The 24,957-nt window shown below is 41.1% G+C and overlaps 2 protein-coding genes across 2 annotated transcripts in view; both read right to left on the bottom strand.

Annotated features, from left to right (window-relative positions):
* Nucleotides 1-24,957, bottom strand: part of smndc1 (survival motor neuron domain containing 1) — a 286,609-nt gene that overhangs the window by 200,858 nt on the left and 60,794 nt on the right. The window lies entirely within an intron of this gene.
* On the bottom strand, nt 46-15,271 carry LOC310998138 (receptor-type tyrosine-protein phosphatase epsilon-like). The gene is made up of 20 exons (XM_083988065.1): nt 15,184-15,271; nt 9,109-9,180; nt 8,493-8,589; nt 7,953-8,026; nt 7,374-7,510; nt 7,116-7,206; nt 6,864-6,940; nt 6,738-6,774; nt 6,551-6,648; nt 5,837-5,956; nt 4,855-5,018; nt 3,887-4,022; nt 3,538-3,687; nt 2,946-3,039; nt 2,506-2,582; nt 2,233-2,367; nt 1,875-2,000; nt 1,566-1,717; nt 406-541; nt 46-275 (listed from the first exon to the last, which is right to left on the bottom strand). The coding sequence occupies exons 2-20, from the start codon at nt 9,173-9,175 to the stop codon at nt 201-203; spliced, it is 2,043 nt and encodes a 680-aa protein (XP_083844191.1). The 5' UTR covers nt 9,176-9,180; nt 15,184-15,271; the 3' UTR covers nt 46-200.

Raw genomic sequence — 24,957 nt, 5'->3', positions numbered from 1 at the left:
TTTACATGATAATACTTGAAGATCAAACATTCCTGAAAGATACCCCACAGATGTTTTGAATTATTTTACAGTTATGATAAAACAATTTTTTTTTAGATCTGTGCAAAAATGTAAAAAGAGCTTGCTTTAGAAAACAACATTCAGAAAAAAATTGCATAAGTTAATTTGACCAAAGTATACAGAACAGTATCTGACAGGTATTATTTAAAATTGGCATAGTCTGAGAAAATGTCAACAAAATCCTGAACCACTCTGTAGCAGTAGTCGTATTGCTCCTGGAAGGAAAAGCAAAAAGGAAAAGTGTTATTGTGCATATATGAGCAAAAACCGTTCCAAACAACACAAACGTGAATAAGCTGACAGTTTCTGCACAGCGGGTTTGATATTATCTTGTTTTCCACCTACCACAGTCTGAACCATGTGTGGTCTCTGCATGCGTAAACTCTTGACTGTCTGAAAAACATCCAGGAGGCCTTCGGCTTTCACCCTCTCCAGAATGTTACTGAGGGCGATGAAGGTACCGGTCCGACCTGCACCAGCGCTGAAACAGGAGGGACAAGGCTATCAGCAACCACGTCACATACAGTAATGCACACACTAGAGGGCCTCTGAAAACGGTCAGATTTGCTGCAGAACTGCGGCTGTGGAGGAACTACAGACATTTTAGAAATGCATCTCAAGGGTCAAGCAATAAAATGTGAAATTCGAACTGTATTTTTTAACAATAATGCTGCTATAAAACTCCTGTGATCTCAGGAGCACATCCCTTTTCCATTTAAAGGAAAAAGTTTCCGCGAGAAAAGGTGACCTTTGGGTAATAGTGCTAATAATCATCCTCACTTAAAGAGAGGCTAATCCAAACGCTAACACTAATCAGTTTGGAAGCTCAGTGTTTGACTGAGTCAATGTTTACAATGATGGCGGGATGGAGAGAGAAAGACAGAGAGAGACAGGGAGCGAGAGCGATGTGCGATTCGGAAAGAGAAATGTGGAGAGACGTTGGGGATTGCAACGGGTTAGCCCCATTCCCGGGAGGCTGAGAAAAAGCTTTAAAAAGCCCCTCTTAGACAAGTGGTGATGAAGGAATAGAAGAGAGTGATGACACCATTTCCTGTCGTTAGCTCATCTTATCAGATTAATCATAGTGGGAGTCAGAGGAGATTTCACTTTGAGAGGTTTTAATTGACTGTGAATCAGTGGATTGGATCAATCCCATAGGGGCATGCTGCTTTAGAATCACTTCACCTGAAGCTAGGTTCTGATCAAAGCTTTCACAGCTAAGTCTTTATAAGGGATCACATAAGTGGTTTAAGCATAGAACACCAGGTCTACTGAGGCAAAATGTAGAATTTATTGTAACAGACATTTGTAGGAAAGAAAAATGTATCCGTAAAACTGAAATCACTCTGTGAGATTTCAGTGATCAGGTAATAAAAGCACAGTGAGAATGAAAGGAGTTGTACTAAAAGCATGAATGGGCAAATACATAATGTAATATACTGTATGTAATAACCGTCTGAAGCTGCACATCGTGCTTCAGGATTGTCAAACTTGAAGTTCCTCACCTGCAGTGCACAATTATGGGACGGTTTCCAGACTGCTGCTGCTGCCTCTGCACAGCGGCAATAATGTCAATCATCCCTCTTCCCTCGGCTGGTATTCCGATCTCAGGCCATCCGTGGAAGTGGAAGTGTCGGACGTGTTGTGACTGCTTTTCCTGGCGAGATGGAGAACTCTAAGTGTTATTATGGTATAGCTTAATAAAAAAAAAAAGGTAAGACAGTGAAATTTCACAATAAAAGCAGGGAGCAAAATATGTTAATTTAGGATTTATATTTTAACGTATTTTAATGTTGAAATAAAACACCACGCACTGGTCTGTAGGTGAGCACCATGTCTTTGAGTGTGAAGGTTTCACACAGTGTATCGCCAGTCAGCTCCACAGTGTAATCTCCAAATGTTACACTGCCCTCTGATGGCCAATACTGGAAACACTTTTCCTGGTTGGAAGGGTCAGATGGAAATACAATTAGAGAACACTTGAAAGATTTACACCTTATTTCTTGGTTTTTAAATGTTCAGTGTGCACCACAAAAAAACAATATAAAACAATTAAATAGATACACAGACTGTCAGGGAAACAAATGATGAAATAATGGAATAAAAAAAGACTTGTTTTAATGTGCAACTCCACTTTCCAGCCTGCACTTTTGCAAGAGCACCATACTGTACCTGCTCCCTCTCTTTGAGTTCGGTGAGCATAACGATTGAATGGCACCTCCACTCCCACACCATCCTCCAGAAGTCCTCCACTGTGTGAGACAGGGGGCCCTGGGTTGCTATAAAATAGTCCTTCTGCCTGTAGCCCTGGAGGGCAGATCATCCGGTAAACAACACTTGAGAGTGCAGCAAACATAATATTTTGCATTGTTTGTAAAGGAAACAATGAGCTTTATATATACTTCTATGGGAAATCTATACAGGAGGTCATGAGGGAGTGCTTACATCAATAAAGGAGGCATTGATGTAGTCGGTGAACTCCTGTCCTCTTTTCACTGAGAGTATTACACGGTTGAAATCATCTGCAAAAAGAGAGAAAAAGGGAAAAAAATGAAACTTTCCACAAGTGATTCCTAATAAAATAAAAGTTTGAAGAGGCTGATGGAAAAAAAAAAAAAAAGTAAAACTTGAACTGTGTTATTAGGGCCGGAGCTTATGCAGGTTTTCACTGTAGAAAGTTGTACCCAGGCTTTCCTTTCCCCACTCAACTCCCAACTCTAAGTCAAGATGCAAGCCCCATTTAAATGTCACTGATCACACAGACACGGACTTATTAGCCAGATATCTGTGTACGGTATCTATAAAATCACCAGAAGTGTGATACTTTGATGTTACTCGGATGTGATGTATTATGGAAGTGTTCGGCGTATCAGAGTAGTCCTTACACGGAATGATCTGAAGCACACGGTTCTTCTTCATGTTGGCAGGAAGGTTCCCAGTTCTCATGTTCTCCTTCATTATGCGAACGTTGGTCAGCTTCTGTTGGAAGAGAGCACGAGCGGATCGAAAGACAGGATCAAACGGCTGATTTGATCATCGGGACAGTGCCGTGCCGTGGTAATAAACTTGGTGTTTTTAAAGGTGGGTGATGACAGGTGAAGATGAAGACAGACAATTTTTCTTTTATAAAAATGCAACAAGTAAAAAGACAGATGCTGGACAAAAACATTTCTTATGACTAGAGAAGGAAAAGAAGAAGAAGAAGAAGAGACAACGGGGAATAATTTCTCTCAGTGTGTAGGGAAGTGTGAGCAGCAAAAATGAGGGATTTTCACCAAGCTCCAATAAATTCTATGTGGCAGATGGTGGTGCCAAATAAAGTTTTAGTTGATACAAAGCATTGTTATTTATGTTACTACCGCTAAGAGCGGCACCCTGGGCAACTTTTCCATGAAAATATACCCATGCAGGGCGCGGGGTGATTGGGACGATTCATTACTGACTGAAATGTTTAAGAGTGAGCTTCTTTCTTCGTACCCTGAACTCCTCCTCCAGGCCCAGCCTGTCGTGGGGAGCCCTGGTGTTGTGAAGCCTCTGCAGATGGCCCTCCAGAGAGCACACATCTAGCTCGGTGTCTCCATACAGATAGTACTCCAGAAGAGCCTGGTAGATGAAGGAGTACTGCATCTGAGGAGGAAGACAGAGGTAGTCAAAGGAGAGGAAGAGGTAGAAGTAGCAGCTTTAGTGCCAAAGTCTTTCCTACTATTTTCGCATCACAGACACGCTTGTTTTTTTTCTGTGTCCTCGCTTGTTTATGCCACGACTAGAGCGAGCGAGTTGAGCTGTCAGCCCAAGGCACAACAGGTCGGAAAGGGTCAACACTTACATCTGTCTGGATGAGTTGACAGCGCTGTTCTCGTATTCTGCTCACAAAGCCGAAGACATCCACCCTCTGGTCCATGTGCATCATGTCGATCATGCTGTCAATGACAATGAACGTCCCAGTCCTCCCAACCCCAGCACTGCGGAAGCACAGACAAGAAGATGGCACAAGGTCTTCTCTGTAGCAAACAACCGAGTGGCGCTTCAAAACAAAAAGGCGTCGAATAACAACTCTGTCAGACGTTTGTGTTTATGTAGCGCAGTGAAAGCAGAACACCGTGGAAGACTCACACAATAAAGAATAATGGACATGATATAATGATAGAAAAATGTTTTTGCAGTCTGGTTATGTATTACCCTACTGTCCCTAAATTCCGAACATAGACGTCAATGGTGGACGGCCCCGAGCATGTGTAAAAGTGCTTCACCTCTGAAGCCCAAACAAACTCCTAATAGATTTACAAGAGTCGTTTCAGCGGACGGCTCCTCTGGGAGCACAGAGCTGGGATTCCACAGTGGGGTGTTGAAGACTCTTCAATGGGCCCCATTCAAGAACAACAGTCCCTCTCCCTCAGCACCTGTTGCAGCAGTTGCTACAATCGGCTGCAGATTTCTTGAGTGGGACTTTACACTGACTTGCCCAGACAAACATATGTACACACCAGGAAAGTCATTATAGAAACTTAATATATTTGCTGATGGTTTTATTCATGAACAATTAACTTTACTTTTATCTTCAGATTTGTATCTGCAATAGTGATATACTGTAGTGTGCTTCAGTTTTGCTTATAGTTTTACTGCAAAACAGCACAATACGTATTTATAACCTGAAAAGTATCCGCTTTATAAAAAAATCAATGTATGCCAGTTTCACTAGGAGAGGTTTTGCAGTCTGTGCGGCAATTCTGCAATAAACACGGACCCGACTTCTTCTGACATTACGTATTTATATTTTATACTGTGTTATTTTACCTGCAGTGCACAACAATGGGTCCGGCATAGGACGGATTGACAGTCTTGACCTTCTTGAGGAATTTCAGCATGCCTATGGGTGTAAATGGCACCCCGAAGTCTGGCCAGCTGGTGAAGTGGAGCTGGGTGACCAGGCGGGGAGCCCGGGGACCGTCGCTGCCCTGCTGTGAAGCGGAGACACATACAACTTAGACATAAAATAACACGCAAAACACTGCATTAAAATAAAAAGTAGCTGAAAATAACCTGATTTTTTTTGTCATGTTTTTGTTTTGTGACAGAATCTTATCATTAAACATGTGTACCACTTTGCCTCTGCCTCAGCCCTCATATCTCACGTTTGCTCTCTCCCTCTCTCTCTCAGGAGGACGCAATTTCTTCCTCTTGAACACTTGGTTGCTCTCTGTTCAGAGAGCTGAGCGTAAAAGCACCCAGTCCGTCGGCTTGTACTGCAGTGCTACAGCACAGTCACAGCTCTTTTTTTTTTCAGAGAGGATATCTGCTCTTGCTTCAAATAGAGCGGGAACAAAGTGAATTTTGCTATCTGAAGACTCTGCAGTACACCGAGATGGCACCCAACTCAGGAGTCAAAGAAAAGAAATACAGACACTGTATGTGTGCAAACTTCTGAAGATGAATTGATGGGAAACAGTAGATTTGTACAGTGTGTAGTTTATGTTGAATATAGCAACGGACTGATAATTTCATATTGTTTACTATACATAACCCTTTAATATTCCGGTTTTCATTTTGTATCTTTTTACAATTTAAATTGTTATAATTTCCCTACGGGGAACATTACTTTTTATACAATCTGTATGCATGTTTAATTTTTAATAGCTCTGTAGCCATTATCATTACAGATGTTTACAGCAATTAGGGGCCTATATTGAAAAAGCTCGCTGTTATTTTCACAGCATGTGTGCATTTAAATAAAAGCAACATTTACCATAATGCTTTGATTTATTTAAATTTTACTTACATACTGAACACAGAATTTTCGGATGGTGTAGTCAACCAGCACAGTGAAGTCCTCCATTGCCACCCGGACATTCCCGTACATCCAGCAGCCTTTTTCTGGCCAGTACTGGTAACATTTGTCCTAGTGAGAGAGTCACAGCCATGAAAAGGTTATCTAGTCTATGCATGTAAAAAATTAAAAAATCAAAGAGTAAATCATTATTACTGTGACTGTCGTAAAGCTGCATGGATTGTGTATGTTGCATGTGTGCATATAGAGTGTATTTGATGTGCGTGTGTCACAATCCAATTCAAAGGCAATCACAGGGACTTTGTGCAACTCTGTCAGTCAATAAGATCTTCACAGCGACGTTTCAACTCATTAACTAGATTCTCAGACTAATTATCATGAAGCCTCTTAGGATCTTATCAACAATTATTCCGTCATTGATCCCCAATGCCTCTATTCTGCCCTATCAAACATGCTGTTGAGCTCTCAATTGATCATCCCTTTGAGGGTAAATTTAATGCGATGCTGCGTAATCTGCTGGGTGACACTTTGTATAGATTCTCAGTTGGGAAAGGGGTCAAATAAATTATGCCCATGACTTTGGGTCATGAAATACAAAAGGGCTTCACTAATGGGGCTTTGGAGTCCTATAGATTGTACAGGTTCATTCTACATATAATCGTAGTGTTGGTAGTGTTAAAAGAATGCAATGCAGACAAGACGCACCTCCTTCCTTTCTTTTAGATTCGTCAGCATCACTATCGTAGCTGTTTTCTGCTCCCAAACCATGCGCCAGAAGTCAGCCACCGTCTCAAGTTTTGGGCCTGAAACAGAATCAAGAAAAGGATTTTTTTAATGGTTGTAAACTTGAATATTTGAACGTGACGTAAACATAACTTATGCGTAAGTTTACCTTGAGCTGCGATGAATTTGTTCTTCTCTTTATAACCCTGTGTGACAAAACACAAGTGTTAATGACCCACTGTCAAGACCCCTGGTTTGTATCTGCATTAGAGGCTTAATTTTAATTCAGACTCACATCTATGTAAGACGCGTTTATGTAGTCAGAATACAGATGTCCTTCCAGATGACTCATCACCACTCTTGAATGATCATCTGTTGAAGAGAGCAGCGATAAAAAAAAAAACATCAACAGCCTCTTCATAAAAAGTTGGTTCTTGTTTTTCATTTCGGCCCGCATCAGCCTTCCTTTAGATTCAGTGATCAATAAAACTTCAAGTCTAAAGGTTACATTAATATTGTCTGCTGCAGAGTATAGATCCTCACTCACATGGTAAAATGTTTGGGTATCTGTTTTTCTCTCTGTTGTGTTCTCTGCTCGCCTCCTCAAAGGACCCATGGTGGTAGTAACACGGCAGCGACTATAAACACAGAACCCAATTCTCGTGAGATAAAAAAATAAAACCAAGGGTACACAGCCTGCTAACATAACATTTTATGACTATTTTCTTATTCTGTGCTTGCAGGACAAAGATCTCAGTCAGATACAGACTGTGCTGCACAGTCCACCAAACAAACTCGGGCTCACATTGAACTCTTCTCTGAAGAGCTTGCCGTCGTCCGCCGAGCGTATCCGGTACTCCTCCTCCAGCGAGTCCAGGGGGATGGGGAAGTACCTCTTGGATGGCGAGGGAGATCTGGGGAGGAGGACCACTGTCTGCTCTCCTGTGTTTAAATGGATATATGGCGGTCAGACTGCTAATGTCTCCCAATAGAGAACATTACAAGCTCTCATAGCACCTGCAAAAACAAGCCTGATGGCCATTAAGATTTCCTACTTCTGTGGGTACATGACAGAAATGATTTCTAGAGTCATAAACATGGCAGTGGTGCTGCTGCCGCACGAAACTGTCTTAACTCAGAATTTGGCCTTTGCGTTTATTTATTTATTTTTTACTTGAAGTCAAAGTTTATATGGCTCCCTACGTGCTAGGAAAGCTGAGAGGCTTTTGGAAACCTTGCCAGCCACCTTGGACTGCGGATCATGAAATTTTCCTACACCATAAAGAGCGTAAATCTACAAATCAAATAAAAAAGAAATAAAAAGTAAAAGACGGCATTACATTTTCATGCACTGGTGGTTATATTGAGTGCAGCACAACAGTACCTTGTTCCTCCAAGAAGCCATTCGGAATCTTTTTGTCCACCGAGGTAACTAGAGCTTTCCTGTGGTTTTTGAACCTGGAGAAGTAAAGAAAGATGAAACCGTCAGAGGAGATAAAGGGCAGATATCTCTATTGCAAAAGCAAAAACATGAGCTAAGCTGATCCCTATAACTGTTAAGTACATATGGCAGGGCAAAGAACAAATACCAAAACCAATATCCACCATCTGAGAGAGCTGAAGCTGTTCCTTCTCATGTCGTCGCCTGAGAGACGTCTAAGCCGGTTGGTCAGTGAATGACTGTGGCCTGACCTGACCTCGCTGTTTTTGTTTGCCGTCTTACTTGAGGTGCAGCTGTTTACCCATAAGCCACTGCCTGCCGCCTGTTTCCAAACCACCCGCACCTCCTCCCCAATGCCCTAACCCCAACACACACGCTCACACACACATACTAAAAAGGCAGCGAGAGAGAAGGGGGAAAAAGAGGAAGCAGAGATTCACTCAGGCGGGAGAGAAGAGCAAACGACTGTGTATGTTCACTCACCTCAGACAGTAGATCGTCAGCAGCACGACGATGATGAGAAGCAGTGATATGACCAGGGTTGAGGGTAACACATGAGCCCCCTGATGGGTGGGGTTTTCTGTACAAAAAGACACATCATATTAGCGTCACATGAGTTTTATTCAAGGAACCTAGGTTTAACAATGGCAAGCTGTGTGTTTTTTTTAATCATAAGTGTATTTCACTCATTAAACAAAGAAACAATGCAAACGCCAACACAAAGTCTGGAATGAAAAGCAGCAGAAAGAAGAATAATCCTCTATATTGACAAACCATTCATTTACCAGTCAAACAATTCAATAAAAATGAAAAAGCTGCAGGTTAACACAGCCACCCACACCCCTTCGTTAGTTCCAGGTTACAATCCATAAATCCATGAGAGACACCAAAACAGAAAAAGAATGATCTAACTATAAGGTAATTGTTTTGCTGAATGACAGCTACTGTAGAGTACAGTGTTTATAAAAGCAATGAAATGATTCAGTAACAGCAAGCTGTGCCTACAGTTTTCTGACATTAACTATAATTTAACTACTGCACCTTTAGATACTGGTCATACTGTATGATACCAGAGTCTAACAGTGTTTGCAACAGTTACCTGCAGTTTGGTTTTCATGGGAAGAATTATTCACGGCGATGGAGATCCCAATCAGAAACAACACCATTGTCACTGTGAAGAAAAGAAAAGAAAAATACAAAAAAAATGAATCACTTCACATATAGAAAAGCCTGTAATTCTTCACAAGTTCCACAAGAAGGCGCCAAACCAATATGAAATGTGTCTGCGGCCTGGTGAAGTGCACAGAGGGCAGAGAGGAGGGGGGCTCTGCTTTGATGAGGCTTGTGTGATGTCTGCTTGTCTCTCCGCTGAGCAGTTAAAGTCCTTATGGGATATCTGCTTGCAGCCTCGTCCTGTCAGGCCGACTTGAAAGAGCAGCAGCGTATCACATAACCTAATATTCAGACATCAAACTAGGCGAGGAGGCTTTAGCCCACAGGTGACACGAACCACATCCCCTGTGGACCCTGTGGATTTGACAATAGAGTTGAGCTCAAGTAGTATTTGTTAGAAGCCGTCTCATTTTGCTGTGACGCCTTTGATGTGCGGCACTGACAGAGCAGTCTGGCAAAGACACGCACACTGATCCTCAATGGTGGTACCTGTTTTTAACACTGTGGGTAAAACAACTAACTTTTTTTTCTGGGCTAACAGTGGTTCTGATAAACAAGTGTTGTGTAAAAAAATTTGCATATGTATATAGGTTATGCTGTTGGCTTTATGAAGAAGACCAGATGGTGTTGTTTTCCTTTTACAGCACCTTCTTCCCTCTTCTCCAGCTCCATTACGCCATCTCTTTCTCTCTCTTTCCCCTCCCTCTGCACTGAACCATCATTTTACTCTAAACCACATTCTCACTCTTCCCTTTTACTTCATTGCTGGGAGCTATTAGTGATTTATTTGGGGCAGAGCTCTGCAAGTGTCTTTCCAAAAGGAAAAGAATATGACAACTTCCTCTCAACTGTACCAGAATTAAATCGATTCTGACACATTATCCTTGTGTCTTATTATCTCCAAAATGTAGCAGCCAATTTCTCCAAACTCACATCCATTTCTTCTTTTTCTCCCCCCCGTCCTCCAAATGAGAGGGTAAGAAATCATAGAATAAATTGGGGAAACGGGGCAGAGCTGCCTAAATGGCTTTGATGGAATAAATGAGAGAATCAAGAATTGAGTGTCCTAATTTATCCTCTGTTCTAAGTCCCCTTCTCATTATGGAGGCCACAAGACTGGATGGAATAATTCATTGTGTCAATTTAGTTCTTGTAGAAATGGGTCATCTAGGGGCCTAATTTGTGATGTTTGAGAGAATTCCTTGCACATAACCCTAGGGGGTTTCACATAACTACATCTCCCAAAGCTTTGTAGAAAATAGAGCTACATAATAATGCTCTAACAATGAGCCCAAAACAAATTTTATGTCACAACTTGTGAAGTATTATAAAGACAACAAATTAGGGAGTCTGTGTTTTGCACATTACACAGCCTCTCACTGTGCTTATACACAGGACAATGCCTTTGCACACTCAAATGCTCCTTTTATTTCATATTCACGGTCCAATCTTATGCCTATTTCTTCACACAAATTATCATTAGACACACGACTCAGCTACTCCTCCTTACACACATTCACTCTCTGAAAACCATAAAAGTGTGTGAAATACACACACACTCTGTCTCACACACACACACGCAGCCTTTCCTCACTTAACACATATGCATAGTTGCACATACATCCCACAGCCAAGGGCTATGTGTTGCATATGTGCGGCACTCTGTTGGATGAGCCAATTCTCTCCCCAGTGTTAACAAGCTGACAGTGTCAGCACCTGTTCCCCACTCTACCCCACTGGGCAAGTCACATTCACTCACACAGGCCCATCCTTACAGCCCCACGCTGCAAGGCATGCTGTGTGCACGGGTCACTGCATATTTGTCATCTCCTGGCAGCTACAGTAGCCTACATACAGTGTATATCCAGGAAATGAAGAACTGAAATGTAAAGATATGTCAAATGTGCAGTGACTGCATGCGATGAAAAAAAAAGGGAGAGAAGTCAGATCTAGATTGAACATTTTGCTGTCCCACTAAAAAAACAAGAGGGAGCTGGTAAAATGAAAAGTGTAAAAGAATCGATTCCTATTTGTTGATACTGTCTTCCACTATGGCCCTCTGACAAACAACTTATGTTTATTCTAAGAACATGCAATAGGAGACATACTATTACTGTACTACTGTATACACTATGGCTATTACCAGTGTGATCGCTTATTACATTTTAAAACTTTTTTTTTCTAATTCAGGGTAGTTTCCACAGGGAGGAACACTCCAGTTACGCAGCGCAGTCTGATCTGATGCCCCCTGAGCAGCCTTGCTCAAGGGCACCACAGGATTAAGTGAGGGTTTATTACTTTCCCTACCCAGATTTAATCCTACCAATCTGGGATTTGAACTGCTGCAGACCCCCTAACCTTTAGGCCACCAATGCCCAAATTTAATTATGGAGGTTTGATGTTATGCAATAAGTCAAAAGTGATAAAAGGGCTAAGGACAACAGAGCTGGAGTTTAGCTGCCACATGCATTTGTAGTATTTGGCCCTGATAATGTCTTTAGTGTCATCCTACATACAAGACATCGAAGTACCTTGAAAATAAAAACAATCTTTCTATCTTCAGAGTAATAACTCTGCCAGGTCCTTTACTGTTGATTTCTATGGTAATTTAGGTCATATACTCATTTTTTCATGATTTTCTTCATGGGACTTTTCATGATTCATTATGACACATTATTCATGCCACTTACTATAAACTATTTATACATCTTAATTAGCATATGACATCATCTGACCCCCATGTGCGAGAGGATTTGCTGGAGAGACCTATATTAAACAAGGAAAAGATGCTTTGGTATAATTGGTCTTGCCATCGCCACCAGCTATTGCATCATTCATTCCAGATCCCTGCTTCTCTGTCTGTTTAATGAAATACCAACAACAGTGCGCTCATTTCAACCTCCAGCACCTGCTTGACATAAATGTTCCCAGTGAATTAAATTATACTGCATCACTTGAGTCAGGAGGGCAGAAGCAAATCATCCCATCCATCCATGACGCAATGCTAACATTCAGAGTGCATAACATGCCGGGTGTGCCTTGAGGGTAATGTTAATATTTTGGGCTCAGAGATGCATTATTCAACATCAATCTGCTTTGCTTTTGTGTCTCGTGAACAGAGATGATGAAGTTCAGCACAGGAATTTGGATTAAATGTGAGACAACTATCAAAAACTGTCAGTAGTAAAAAAAAAAAAAAAAAATCAATGACGTATACTGTACATCTCTCAAATCCCAAGACTCACAGCACCCTAAAATGAATCTGTTCTGCTTCACTGTAACATCTCCCTCACCTTGGCTCACATGCACCTGAAAACGAGCCTCAAAGAAAACTGACATCAAAGAAACGCCAACCACAGAAATGTCTCTTTACCTTGTGGCAAACCTGCACCCTGTTCACTCTACTTTATCATTAATTCAAAACCCAACTGTGTAGGGGTCGGGGGTGGGAGGCGGGGGGGCGATGTATCATCCATTTCCTACCAGAAACATAAAAATGTTGCAAGATGTGACCAGCAGATGTGAGTTTTTTTTATCTGGAAGAACCTAAACATCAGTTGTATTAAATAACACAAACACGTTTCCAAATCTTTGAATATTAAAGATAAAGCATAGGCATGAGAATTCCCTGCTGACCTCCTGACCTCTGTTATACATCAATAAATGATGAATTATGTGCAAATGTATTTTAGCTATAGCTTTAAATCATTTTCAGAGCTTTTAAATATTGTATGTAATGTTAATGGATTTACAGTAACTTCAAATTGATTTGTTGACCTGACCATGTGTATCATTCATAAAACAGCATGATGCTCCTCAGTTTTTAACCTGAGGTATCTGCATCTAACCCTTACATTCTATAAAGAGGGAGCATCCGTTACTAATGCTAATATGGAGCTGAATTTGTCACAATTACGAGGTTTGTTGCGTGGATCATGTTGGGAAATCAGAGAGCTAATCAGCTGTTTCTGTGATAAATATATTCAGCCTTAATTTGGTTCTCTTTGGTGCCTTTTCCGAAACAGATGAAGCACTTGATTTTGGAAAAGCCGTGCTGAGTACTTCGCTGTAGAGCAGAAATGGGTTCAAAACATGGAACATGGAAGGAGATTCAGGAAAATTCACCTCAACACGTGAGGCCGTGGTCAACGCTGTGTGCATTAAAATTGCAGTACTCATACATGGTTTATTCTTCATCCTTCTGCGCCATCTACACTGCCAACATGTAATTACTTCATGCTCTTTTCATATATGTACTCTCAACCTGCACTAGTTTAATATAATACAATACATTTCAGGCCATGGCAAATAAATACCGCTTGTACAGAAATCCATTTATAATTCTTTTTCTCAAAGGCGTAAGGAGAAAGCACGGAAAAAGCAATGACAAAATGTTTACACCTTTTTTTACAGAGGCAGTGGAATGAGGTGTCAATGAGAAGCAGCTGGCAGCCATTATGGTTTTTACAGGCAGACTTACAGTAAAGTGTTGTAAATTAGAGTAGAAAAATGCGGAAAGTAAAACAAGCAGCTGATCATATACATGTTTTAGATTGGTGCCATTTAAATAGCGCCTTAGCCTTAAGCTCAAAATGCACAAATAGGTTTATGGGTGCATGTATCATGTCTCATTATGCATTGAGCTGCATGAGACTGTGTATGCCATGCTAGCAGAAATAATGTTGTTCATGTTCACTATTTCATTTGGCGTGTCATGGCTATAGAGATATTTCAGCCTGCCAAAGCTCTCCCATGAACATTTTACTGAATGACGTACAGTTGCACCACCAAACCACAATTCTCCCATTACATAGCTACTGGGATACGACATGTAGCATGTAAACAAATAGGAGCTTGGCTGATCTGACCCCGCTAAAAGCTTCCTGCAATGGAAATCACCAGTGATTTGAAAAATGCATGATTTATGAATTATTCAGCACGTTCCATTGGTAACACTGTGTGTTCAAGCATTGGTGGGTATTTGCCACAATGATCTGGAACAACAGGCGTAATAATGCTAAGTATGTGTGACTACACATTTCTACACATCAGTGAGACACAGAGAATATTGTGGATGGCACTTGCGCTACAGGATAGCAAAATGTTTCATAATAAAGTTAAAGATTCTTCTGTTTATAGGGGTACCTCAAACAATATAAATAGATATCAAATAAAAATGTATCAAAAAGAGTGGGAGCCAATCATGTCTCTGTTTCGACACAGATCAATAAAGCCGACAGATCCACATTTTGTGCTTGGCACAGAATAGATGGCATGTCTTGTACACAGAAAGATGAAAGAGTTCTTTTTTTTTCCAAGGAGCGAAGGAACAAAGACGGAGCGAATAAAAAAAAAGACAACCAGAAACAGCCACCGCTTCCATTGTCAAATGCCAAGGAAAAGGATGGAACGAGAGCACAAACACATGTCAGTAAAGTGTGGCAGCGGAGGGGAGAGGGGAGGAGAGATGAGAGAGGAGATGAGATGAGAGAAGAGAGGAGAGAGGAGGGGAGCTGGAGGAGATAAATGTCTAGATTCTGGGTTCAGAGATAACAGCTATAATGGAAGACATCCTTAGTACACAGAGGCAAGTAAAAAGGATGAAGCTGTACTCTGTGGTAAGTCTCTGCCATATCTTCAAATGCAGCTTGCTGTATTTCACATATGAGAGAGGCTTTGCAACAAGGCTGTCAAAGATTCTTTACAAAAACATTGTATTGCAACATTTCCTATCAAAAAAGACATTATACCTAACAGTGGGAGTGCTACTGTATCTGTGTCTCATCTCCTCAGCCGTGTTTACGCCTCTCTGTTCACTGTCTGCTGCCAAGTTAAGGCCAAAAGAATCAATTTGAAGGAATAGTCTGAAATCCAATTAGTCTCATTTTAGAAAGGAGATACTGTAATTATTGGATTATTCCCATTAATGGATTGAATTTCAATTGATTCCCCAAAGCACAATGAACCTAGCCTGTGGTCAGATGGATTAATAAAGACTTACACTTCCAAGCAAAGCCAGTGTGATCTGGTATCAGTTGACCTGTCAGTCCATAGCATCCATGTGATCCCACTTCCTTTCTTGGTTGGATTTATTGGGGGGTTTTCTACCCTCAGTCCTTCGTCTCCTATTCACATCCTCCCAGAGGTATCGATGATAGCGCTGGATGAAGGGATGGCTGAGGTTGGTGGCGGTGGATAAGGTGCGTCAGAGTCTCAGATCAAGGCAGACGGGATCATAACAACCTGCAAAATACAGAGAAATGGAATAGTTTAACCAAACAGAAAAGCACTAACGGAGGCAGATTTTGCCTGACTCACTGTTTGAGGTTGACAAAAAAAAAAAAAGAAGAAGCATGAATACACAACAAAAGAGAAGTGAGTGGGTGTTTACATCTGTGCTCAGTATGTCTGGGAGAATGACTGTGCACTGCATTTAATCAACTGTGTGTGTGTGTGTGTGTGTGTGTGTGTGTGTGTGTGTGTGTGTGTGTGTGTGTGTGTGTGTGTGTGTGTGTGTGTGTGTGTGTGTGTGTGTGTGTGTGTGAGATTGCGTGTGTGGATGTGTGTACAGTACATGCCCACTGTTTGTTTACTGCTTAGTTCTTTCCTCTGCAGCAACCTCAGTTGTAACTTACAGAAGTCACTGTTGCAAAGCAAAAACATTAACAAGCTATTTATCTCCAACCATGCAGGACTAATTTGCCTTAAATTAGTCTTCCCCAACAGTGTTTGAAGTACACGCGAGGAGTTTGCACACATTCACCACTTGCCTCAAATAAAATAATTAGAGGTAAGAATCACCTTCAGATTTAACAACAGTAAACATGAGAGCGCTGTTCAAAAACAGGGTTTCCCAATTAGAGTTACCACCGCACACGGCCCTAGATCTGTCTGTAAATGTGACTACAAATGAAAAAAACATCACATAAACTACACTGAAACTAATTCCTTTGCTAAACACAAAGACGTTACTGTGATGTTACTCTATCGCCTCGCCCGAGTCTGAGAGAAGAAAGCCTGCCCCTTTCGCCCACTCACTCCCACTCTCTCCGAGTCTCACTGCCCACAGGTGTGAGACACAAAGCCATGTTGTTAACACTCGGTCGCTGTGACGCAGCCGAGCGGGGAGCAGCAGAGGAGAGGAGGTGAGTTAGTCACTGGACCCAGCTGGAAGAGCCCACTCAGGCTGAGCTGGAAAATGAATGAGAACAAGGTATGGAAAGCACCACTTCTCAGGCCCTTACTGTAAGCGCAGGGCTCAACTTTTCCAACTGTTGCAAAGTCGCTGGCATTTGAACATAAACATGTTTGCCACTGAAGGCAACACCTTAAATCTGAGAACTGCAAACCTTGTGAAAAGATCCTTTTATAAAGTCCTCTGGTAGTTTTGTAGTGTTGGTTACTATTTATTTCCATTGTTAGAAACCAAGTGTTGAATTTATGGTGCATGGGTGAGTTTCTTCACATATCACTGGTCTGCTTTTGTGGCTTTACCCACACACCACAAAATAACTGTGGTTTCTAATACTGATGAATATCCTGCTTTAGGCTTGATAAATATTTTACTATACTGTGTCTAGCCTCAATTTGAGGCATAAATTCTTTGGCTAAAGTGCAGTATTGAGTCTATTTCACAAACAAGAGAGCACAGCTGAGCTTTTCCGAGCCTCAATGATGAAATATGATGTTTGTATAACCACTGAAACAAATAAGAACATCACAGACCCAATCATGTATGATTTATCCACATTTTCTATTTGCATGGAGTGATTTTTTTTTAAAACATCTTTTCCTTCTGGCGAACAGTTGAAGCCCACAGTACCTTTAGAAAATGTATCTCTAATGTGGTACCCATGGCTTCAAACAGCAACATTAAGCAGCACAATTATTGTATATGTGGATGTGGTATGATCGATGTCCTGATGATACAGTAGAAGAAGGTTGGGCTTAAAATATATACTGAGATAAAACAGTCACTACACTGTTCAAGTGGCCTTTGACCTGGCCTGCAAGCATAAATATTGTTACTAAATCTGTCAATCAAAGATGAATCACAGTGTTGCCAGGCAGTAGGGGCGACATTACAGTAGCAGCGTTCTCAGTTTCAGTCCCCAGGTGGACCTCCCTACTTTTGTATGCTCTGTGGCTCTTATTTAAAGGAGCTAAGTCGTTATGGGTTTAATAGAAGTTTAGTTACCAAGCAGTGGTACAGATATAAATAAAACATAAAACAGATCATATGCTATACTTAAGTAATAATATGCACCGAAGAAGTATAGGCTGGGCTTTTTGCAGTGATAATATATTATTATTAATGTTAAAAAGCCTGAGCTAAATGATAATGGGTATAAAAAATTTATAAAATATGTTAAGTTATTTATACTGCATTTCACTAGTCTAAAAGTCCTGTGGGAGACTTTTATGAAACCTTCGTCATCTTTTCACACAGTATTGTTCTGCTTTCAGGCCTGCACATTCAGTCCGAGGAGGAAGGAGGCATGCTCACGGCATACGATTACTGCAGGCACAAGCACTTCCTTTCTGTGCCACTCTGCCCATTGACTAAGAGGAGAAACATGCAGATGATTAAAGTTTTATGGGGAGTGCAGTCATCACCCAGCACTCTGTGGTTCAATCATTAATTCATACCAAAACAGGCTGCACTGAGCAGCTAAGCCCATCTATGAAGCAACGTTATTACAGTTAAGAATTAATTATATGAATTAATATTAATATTATTATTATTTTAACAGAGATTTGCATTGTCAAAATATTAAGAAATCTATGCACAAATCTTATGACTGCTATTCATAAACCACGCACACTCTAGCGAGTTCAATGGATCCAAAGTTAGCTATTCATGCTTTTCACATGCTGCCTTCCTGACACATAAATCCAATATTGATGGCTTCTACCCCAGAGGCACACGTGGTTTCCTGAGAAGATGAATCCACAGTTTCCTATATAATGGGGGTAAACAGGTCTTCAGAGAGCACAGATGCAGGCAGTAGCCATCCACGAAGGTCGATACCGACGAGTAGGCTGAGGCTGTGCTTTTGTCAGTCAGCCTGGAAAATTTTATTTCACAGTTGCACACGAGTTCAGCCTATGGTGGGTCTCTTGTGTGCTTGTAAATCTGATTCAGTCTGTGAAGTTGCCTGCTGAGGCAACATGAATTAAAAGAAGCTGCTGTCTAAAGCACGAGATAAAGACCTACCATGGCGAAAGGGTTTGACTATTGTGTCTTTTTAGTTAACCCGCCTACTCATGTAAAGATCAGCCAGTTTGAGACTTTGTATAAATTCCTACTAACACGAATCCTGAACCATAACTGAATGGTCTGCTGAGCATGCCAGGGCCTGAGACTCAAACATCAATGCTGTGAAATGAGTGCCCAGTGCTCGGGGATAGAGCTGAGGAATATTTTTATGTCTTCATATCAGAGGATGAGAAGGGTAATCTCCACCCTCAAGCCTGAGGACTCGAAAAATGACACTTCTGGGGCACAATGTAGGTGAAACCAGGGACAAGAGATAATAAGCACTGCAATTACAGCTCCACCACTCGTTCCAGTGGAGCTCAACCAAGGGTAACAAGTTTGCTCTTCTCACCAGAGTCCAGTATAAAGTCAGTCAGTTCAGTCTGACCCAACAAACTGCTGCACTGGTTATTATGGTCTTGTTCAGTTTGCTTTCTGCAGCTGCACCACGTGTGTCTCCAGGAAGAGTCCTCTGTGTTTAAGTGCAGTAGCACTCATTAAAATGAACACTCACTACCCTCATTAGCAGACAGAGTGATAACAACACGAGCACTTCCTCTTCAAGTCATGGTTTACTTATGAAGCACTGGCTTGGTACAGCAGATTCAGTGCCTTAATGAAATGTGATATACAAGAGCCAGATTAGAGTCAGAGGTTAAACTCAAGCAAGAAACTTCTTTTAAAAAACAGTGACATTATGCTGGTGCAGAGGATGGCTCTTGATTAAAAGATGCAGATGTAGTGCCTGAAGATTAAAGCCGAGCAGATCATCCTGGCCTACATCCAGCTGCATACATAAGAAACAGTCATTGTCATCCTACACACTTTATCATAATCATGCCTGCAGGGAGTGCCAGAGTACAGTCCACTCTAAAAAAATAAATAAAAGAAAACTGAACATGATGTTAATACTTAATACTTCTCATCTACTTGTTCCACACAGCTCACCCCAGTCAATGCACACACTCAACCAGCCCTAAAACTTGAATATAATCCCTGTCAGCTCATACCTCTTCTTTCAATAAAAAACTCTGTATAAACTGCCAAAAGTCAGTCACACAATTTAGATCAGCAAATTATGAAAGGTAATACCCTGGAATCTAATGAAAACGTTATATGGCTAAATTAACCTCTAGTTACCCTAAATATATAAATATAAATGTACCAATCATGATTAAAGACTGCAATCAAGATGATTAAATGTTCAAATATAAATTAGATTTAATAAAAAAATTGACTGCATGCATAAAGCACACACACACTGTTAAATAGTGTCTTTAAAACTCCTTCTCCTATTATAATAATATGCAGAGGTGTCACATAACTTTTTTTTTAATACAAACCTCTACCATAGAAAAAATAAATTTGAGTTTCCTCTCATAACAACCTTGAAATTAAGATATTTCAGTGGACTGGACTTTATTAGCTTCACACTGACCTATACACGGTCACACAGACCTAGATCTTAGTTGTATGGTTTCTTCCACCTCCCCCACCACCTTTGCTCTTTCTCTATTCTTCTTTCAGCCCAGGTGTTCAGTGCCTTTTCATACCTGCAGGAGTGAATTAGGTTTTATGACCCGTCACCTGGTAGAACATCCATAACAGCCTCTGGATTATCCCTCCAGCTGATTGACATCACTTTGAGCAAATAATATCAAGAGAAGTCATGTTGACTCAACAGTGACTTGTGTCTTTCTACAAAGCTACCACATCCATGCCTAGATTTCATATGTCAAAGCTTATATATGCATAGATATATTAGATATAGTATACATATACCTCAGCCATCCCTATGTTATATCTAACACTGTGGCCAATACCCATAGTGATGCCAGAAGCAGTTAAAATAAGGTCACTCTGGCTGCATTTAAAATAACCAGTATCATTCTCACCTCAGGATATTGAAAAGTCATCATTAGGTAAATTAATCTTTGTATTAGCACATGTCTAACTATAGCGCTTGTATTCCCCTGGTGAAAAAAGATGTGGGGCTGTGTCGCCCAATATTCAGACCACAGACGAGGAATGTGAGGTAACTCTATATTTAACATCAGCTTTTATTAGGTCATTTAATCATGAAGGGAACTGAAGGTTACGTTATTGTGAATGAGAGACATTTATAATTCATGTGTGAACACGTAACAGTTCAAGCAGTTTCCCACACTGCAACAATTATGACAGTGTCTCATCGTCATTGTCATGTTATTATCACTTACATCAGAGTCCACACCAACTAATTACAGCTGTGAACATGACATTCCTTCACATCTTCCTGTCTCTGTCTTTTTGCCACAATGAAAACGGTGCAAATATGGGAAAGTTTGTGGAAAAGGAGGTGTGATTTGAACGTTTTATATTGAAAGGAAGGAATCAAACATGCCCGTATTAAAATAGAATCAGCTCAGCACACCAACATTTAGTGAATGCAGAAAACCTAGATGCAAAACTTGGGTAGAGCATCCAGCATGGTTGTTGACTATGCAGCCTGCAGGCCTGTCTACTACATGTATACTATGTGTACTCGCCCCCTTGCGTTTTCTGTCTAGACCAGTGAGGATGCTGCAAACCCAATGCCCCCTTTCCCCACATCATCTGATCCGGCTTTAAACAACCATCAATTACTCTGATTGAAAAGCGTTGACTGATGGAGATGAAAATAATCACACGCGAAAGCATCATCCCGGTGGTCGCAGGGCGTGTGGATTTGTTCCACTAACCCATATTTACTGTGGTCCATGTTGTCAGGAGTGGCAGCGTGGACGGAATACAAAATATCACGTCTAAATCCTCGTGGCCTGCATTCCCTCTCTGGCGGATCTGTTGTAAAGCAAAACGGATTTTCTGCTTTTAGCGAAATGCACTGTGGTCTAATTACTGTGAAGAGATGCACGGAGCCTAATGCATCACGGTTACACTGAGAGCTTTCAGACATGAGGCTGGAGCGAATAACCGACGCGAACCGGTCGGTGTTTACGCATAAATAACGCGGATGGGGGAGAAAAAAAAAAAAAGTAGCCCGGCTGCTTTTCACTGCTGTTTTTCATGCATCTTACCGCGGTGTAGACTCTGCGATGACCTCGCCTCACACGGCGCAGCAGCGGTGGTTGATGTTGATGATGATGATGATGATGTCGGCGTGTGTGTGTGTTGTGTGTGTTGTGTGTGTGTCTTTCCTGCGCGGCCCCGCGACGCCTGTGTCGTCTTCTCCTATGTCCTTTGGAGGATAACGCAAAACACACCGAGTTGTCGAACCATCTGACCGGAGCCGAGGAATGCGTTTAGGTTCCCCTGATGATCATGTTTCCAGCAGATCTCTCCGAGGATGCGCTTCCGCCCCCACCTCCACCACCACCACCTCCTGCCTGCGCCTGCCTGAGCTGAGCCGTGTTATGGCAGCCGGAGTGCAGACTGGAGACCCTCCCCCGGGCGCAGAGCGGTGTATCAGGTGGACACTCAGCATCCTTCACATTCCTGCATCAGTGGACGGTAAAGGGCAGGCCTGTGCATTTAAAAGGCTCAGTTTGTTCTTGCCTTTTTTCCCTCCTCCTCCCCTGTGATACTTTTTACAGTTGACATTTAAGCATGTGACGTTTTTTCAATACATTAAAAAAGGCTTTAAGCTATAACATTCCTCTGTTCCTCTGGAGGTTAACATTGCACATTCACATTGACCTTATCAAACTCTCTTTTTTCATGTCATGTGCCACATGCAAACTTGAGTTGGCATATTTGATTTTTTTTTTTACAAACATACTTGTTTCTCTATTTTTACTTTTTATTTTTTCTGAGTGGGCTCAGAGCTCCAGAGTGGGAAGATAATTTAATTTTTTTTGTAAAAAAAGACAAAAACAAAAACAGGAAAAGAGATGTTGTTAAGATTTTCTGAGATCAGTACATCATAAAATCAATAGGGACAACCTTTACACTTTAAATCAGAACTGGCTAAAGGTTTTAATACTTTTAAGTAGAGCCATCTGCTGGCAATGATAACAGGTTGCGCTGCCTTGTGCACACACAAACATTGTAAATATGAGTGAACAGTGAAGAAATGGAAGGATTTCATGTATTAGAACTCAATCAATATAATGTTGACACTTTACTAATATCATTTTATAATGTATCATTGGGTTCAAGTGTAGGTTTGCCACAATGCAGCTGTAAGCATTTAGTTTTTAGTATTTTAATCATATGAATGAATATTATATGAGTTATCCCCATGAGTGCATAGTACATGTCATTGTCCTGCTGCTCCTGCTGCTGCTCATCACAATATGTACAATCACATTTTGTTACCCTTAAATACTTGTGCACAGCAAGTGGCATTTAAATGTCTTAGTTATGAATCAGAAATATGAGCTACCAGGGCAGCTGTGTATAAAAGTGCCTCTGTTCCCAGGATGTGCAGTCATACTGGCAAATGTCAACTCTGCACAGGCTGTTGAATATCACAAGGAATATACTTCTTCTTTTCTTTTCTTTTCTTTGCCTTATTATTATCACAGTTAGAAGATGCAACACTGCTTGTAAAATGTCTCTGGTTATCCTCTGTGGCTTTTATTGATTGTTAAAAGACATGAAAACAAATCATTTGGTATAACTGGGCTGTATTTGCTGACCTCTTGTGGAAGCTACGGCGAGTTAATGGACCAATTCAATACTTCCAATTCAATAAATGGTGCCAATTAAATACATCCACGAGGTGGAGTAGATAGTCTAAAAATGATAATATCTCTGTAATGTCTGAGCTGGGAGATCCATTCATTTAAAAGGTGTATTAAAGTTGTGTTAAGAAAATTGTAGAGTGACTTGAAGTTGTATGATTAATGACATCAGGTGTTTCAGACTGATGCACAAATTTGATGGAAGTCATGGGTGACGACATGGCACCAGAAATGTCTTAAGGGCATTTTTGACAAAGGACTTCCTTACAACACTTGAAATTAAATAAATACACAAAAGAGTGAATGGCATTTCTTCAGCAGGTTGCCTTAAATTTGGTAGGTTAAAAAATGCTACAGGACAAGATAAATATAATGTGATTATGACATCGCTTTTTCCACAGTTTTTTAACTAACTGGATTGCAGCCTATTGTGAAGTATTATGTAATCATGAGTCATGATTCAATAACACAGATACTACCAACACCTTAGCCACCCTAACTTAACTGCAATAAAAAAAAATGTGGTCACACTTTATAATTTTAATATCACAACATCTCTCTGTAGTGGAACACAGTTTGAATTTCCAGAGGCAATTTGTGAGTTTAACATTGGCACTGCTGAAGACAGCTGGAATCAATAAATGAAGGAAGGAATGAAGTCTGATGCTGCACTCGCACTGTCTCCGTAAGACTCCTAAGTAAACAGCTGTTAATCCTAACACTGGCTGTGTAGCAACAGCAAAACATACAAATGGCTCCTTCAAGGTGGCCAACAGCCCGGGCCTGAGGTACAGTATTTTGTGGAGGACGCCTGGCACAGACCAAAAGGCCCTAAATTAAACTGAAAGCACAGCAGAGCCTTTCAAATTGAACAGACAATCATAACAACATCCTTGAAATTCACTGAGTCAAAGTCAAATTTATTTGTATAGCGCGTTAAAAAAAACAAATGAAGTGCAGAGAATGAGCACAGAAATCCACATGTGTGACTTTTACACAGATGTGATGGAAATCACCCTCATCAAATGTATGAATATGAGGATTTCCCTTTGGATTCTTTGTAAAAGACATTTTCATTTACATTTCTTCTATGTATTCGTCTCTGCACCATCACTCTGCATCACACGCTTGTGCAGTCAAAGATAATTATTCTGCACTGGGGGCAGTGATCGGCCCTGACTACTGACGCTGCCTCATGGGTTGCTTTGGCCGGGTGGGTGAGGGGTCTGCATGCTGGCCTTAAGGCCCCGGTGTGGGCCCCTCTAACTGCCTGTGTCGGGGTGGACTCCGTGGGCTGTGGGGGGGTGGGGGTGCATTTAACCATGTAAAGCACCACTTTGTGCTACACTCATTGTATGAAAAGTGCTTTATAAATAAAGATTGATTTGATTTAAAAATGAAAGTGCACCACAGCCACTGAATGGTGACACCATAACAAACAGCATGTCAGGTGTTCTGCACATGACATCTGTTTTTAACGGCCTGCACATGATTACAGCAGGATTTCTACTATGTTTATTGCATCACTTCATCATTGGTTGTGAGCTACCAGCTGAACCTCAGCCACATGTACTGGCCTGTTTTCAGTAGAGTCCGGTCATCTGCACTGTACCTGTGAAGTCGTTTCAAGTGAACATTTCCAGTACCATGTTTCTGGTTTGCTACATGTGCACAATTTGCTTTTGTGTTGCAGCATGCAATCCACTGAAGCACACGCCACATTTCAGCTGGGGGCAGTGTTGCTCTATAAATAGTTCATAACCCTCTTTTCAGATCCTGAACCCCTGCTTAGTGATTCATAAAGTTTCATGCGTGCATGTGCAACAATGACCCAATCACTTACCTAAATTAC

The sequence above is a fragment of the Trachurus trachurus genome (assembly GCF_905171665.1).
Source record: "Trachurus trachurus genome assembly, chromosome: 15".
Classification (NCBI taxonomy): domain Eukaryota; kingdom Metazoa; phylum Chordata; class Actinopteri; order Carangiformes; family Carangidae; genus Trachurus; species Trachurus trachurus.
Note: the sequence above shows the minus strand (reverse complement) of the source record. Positions and strands in the feature narration are given on the sequence as shown.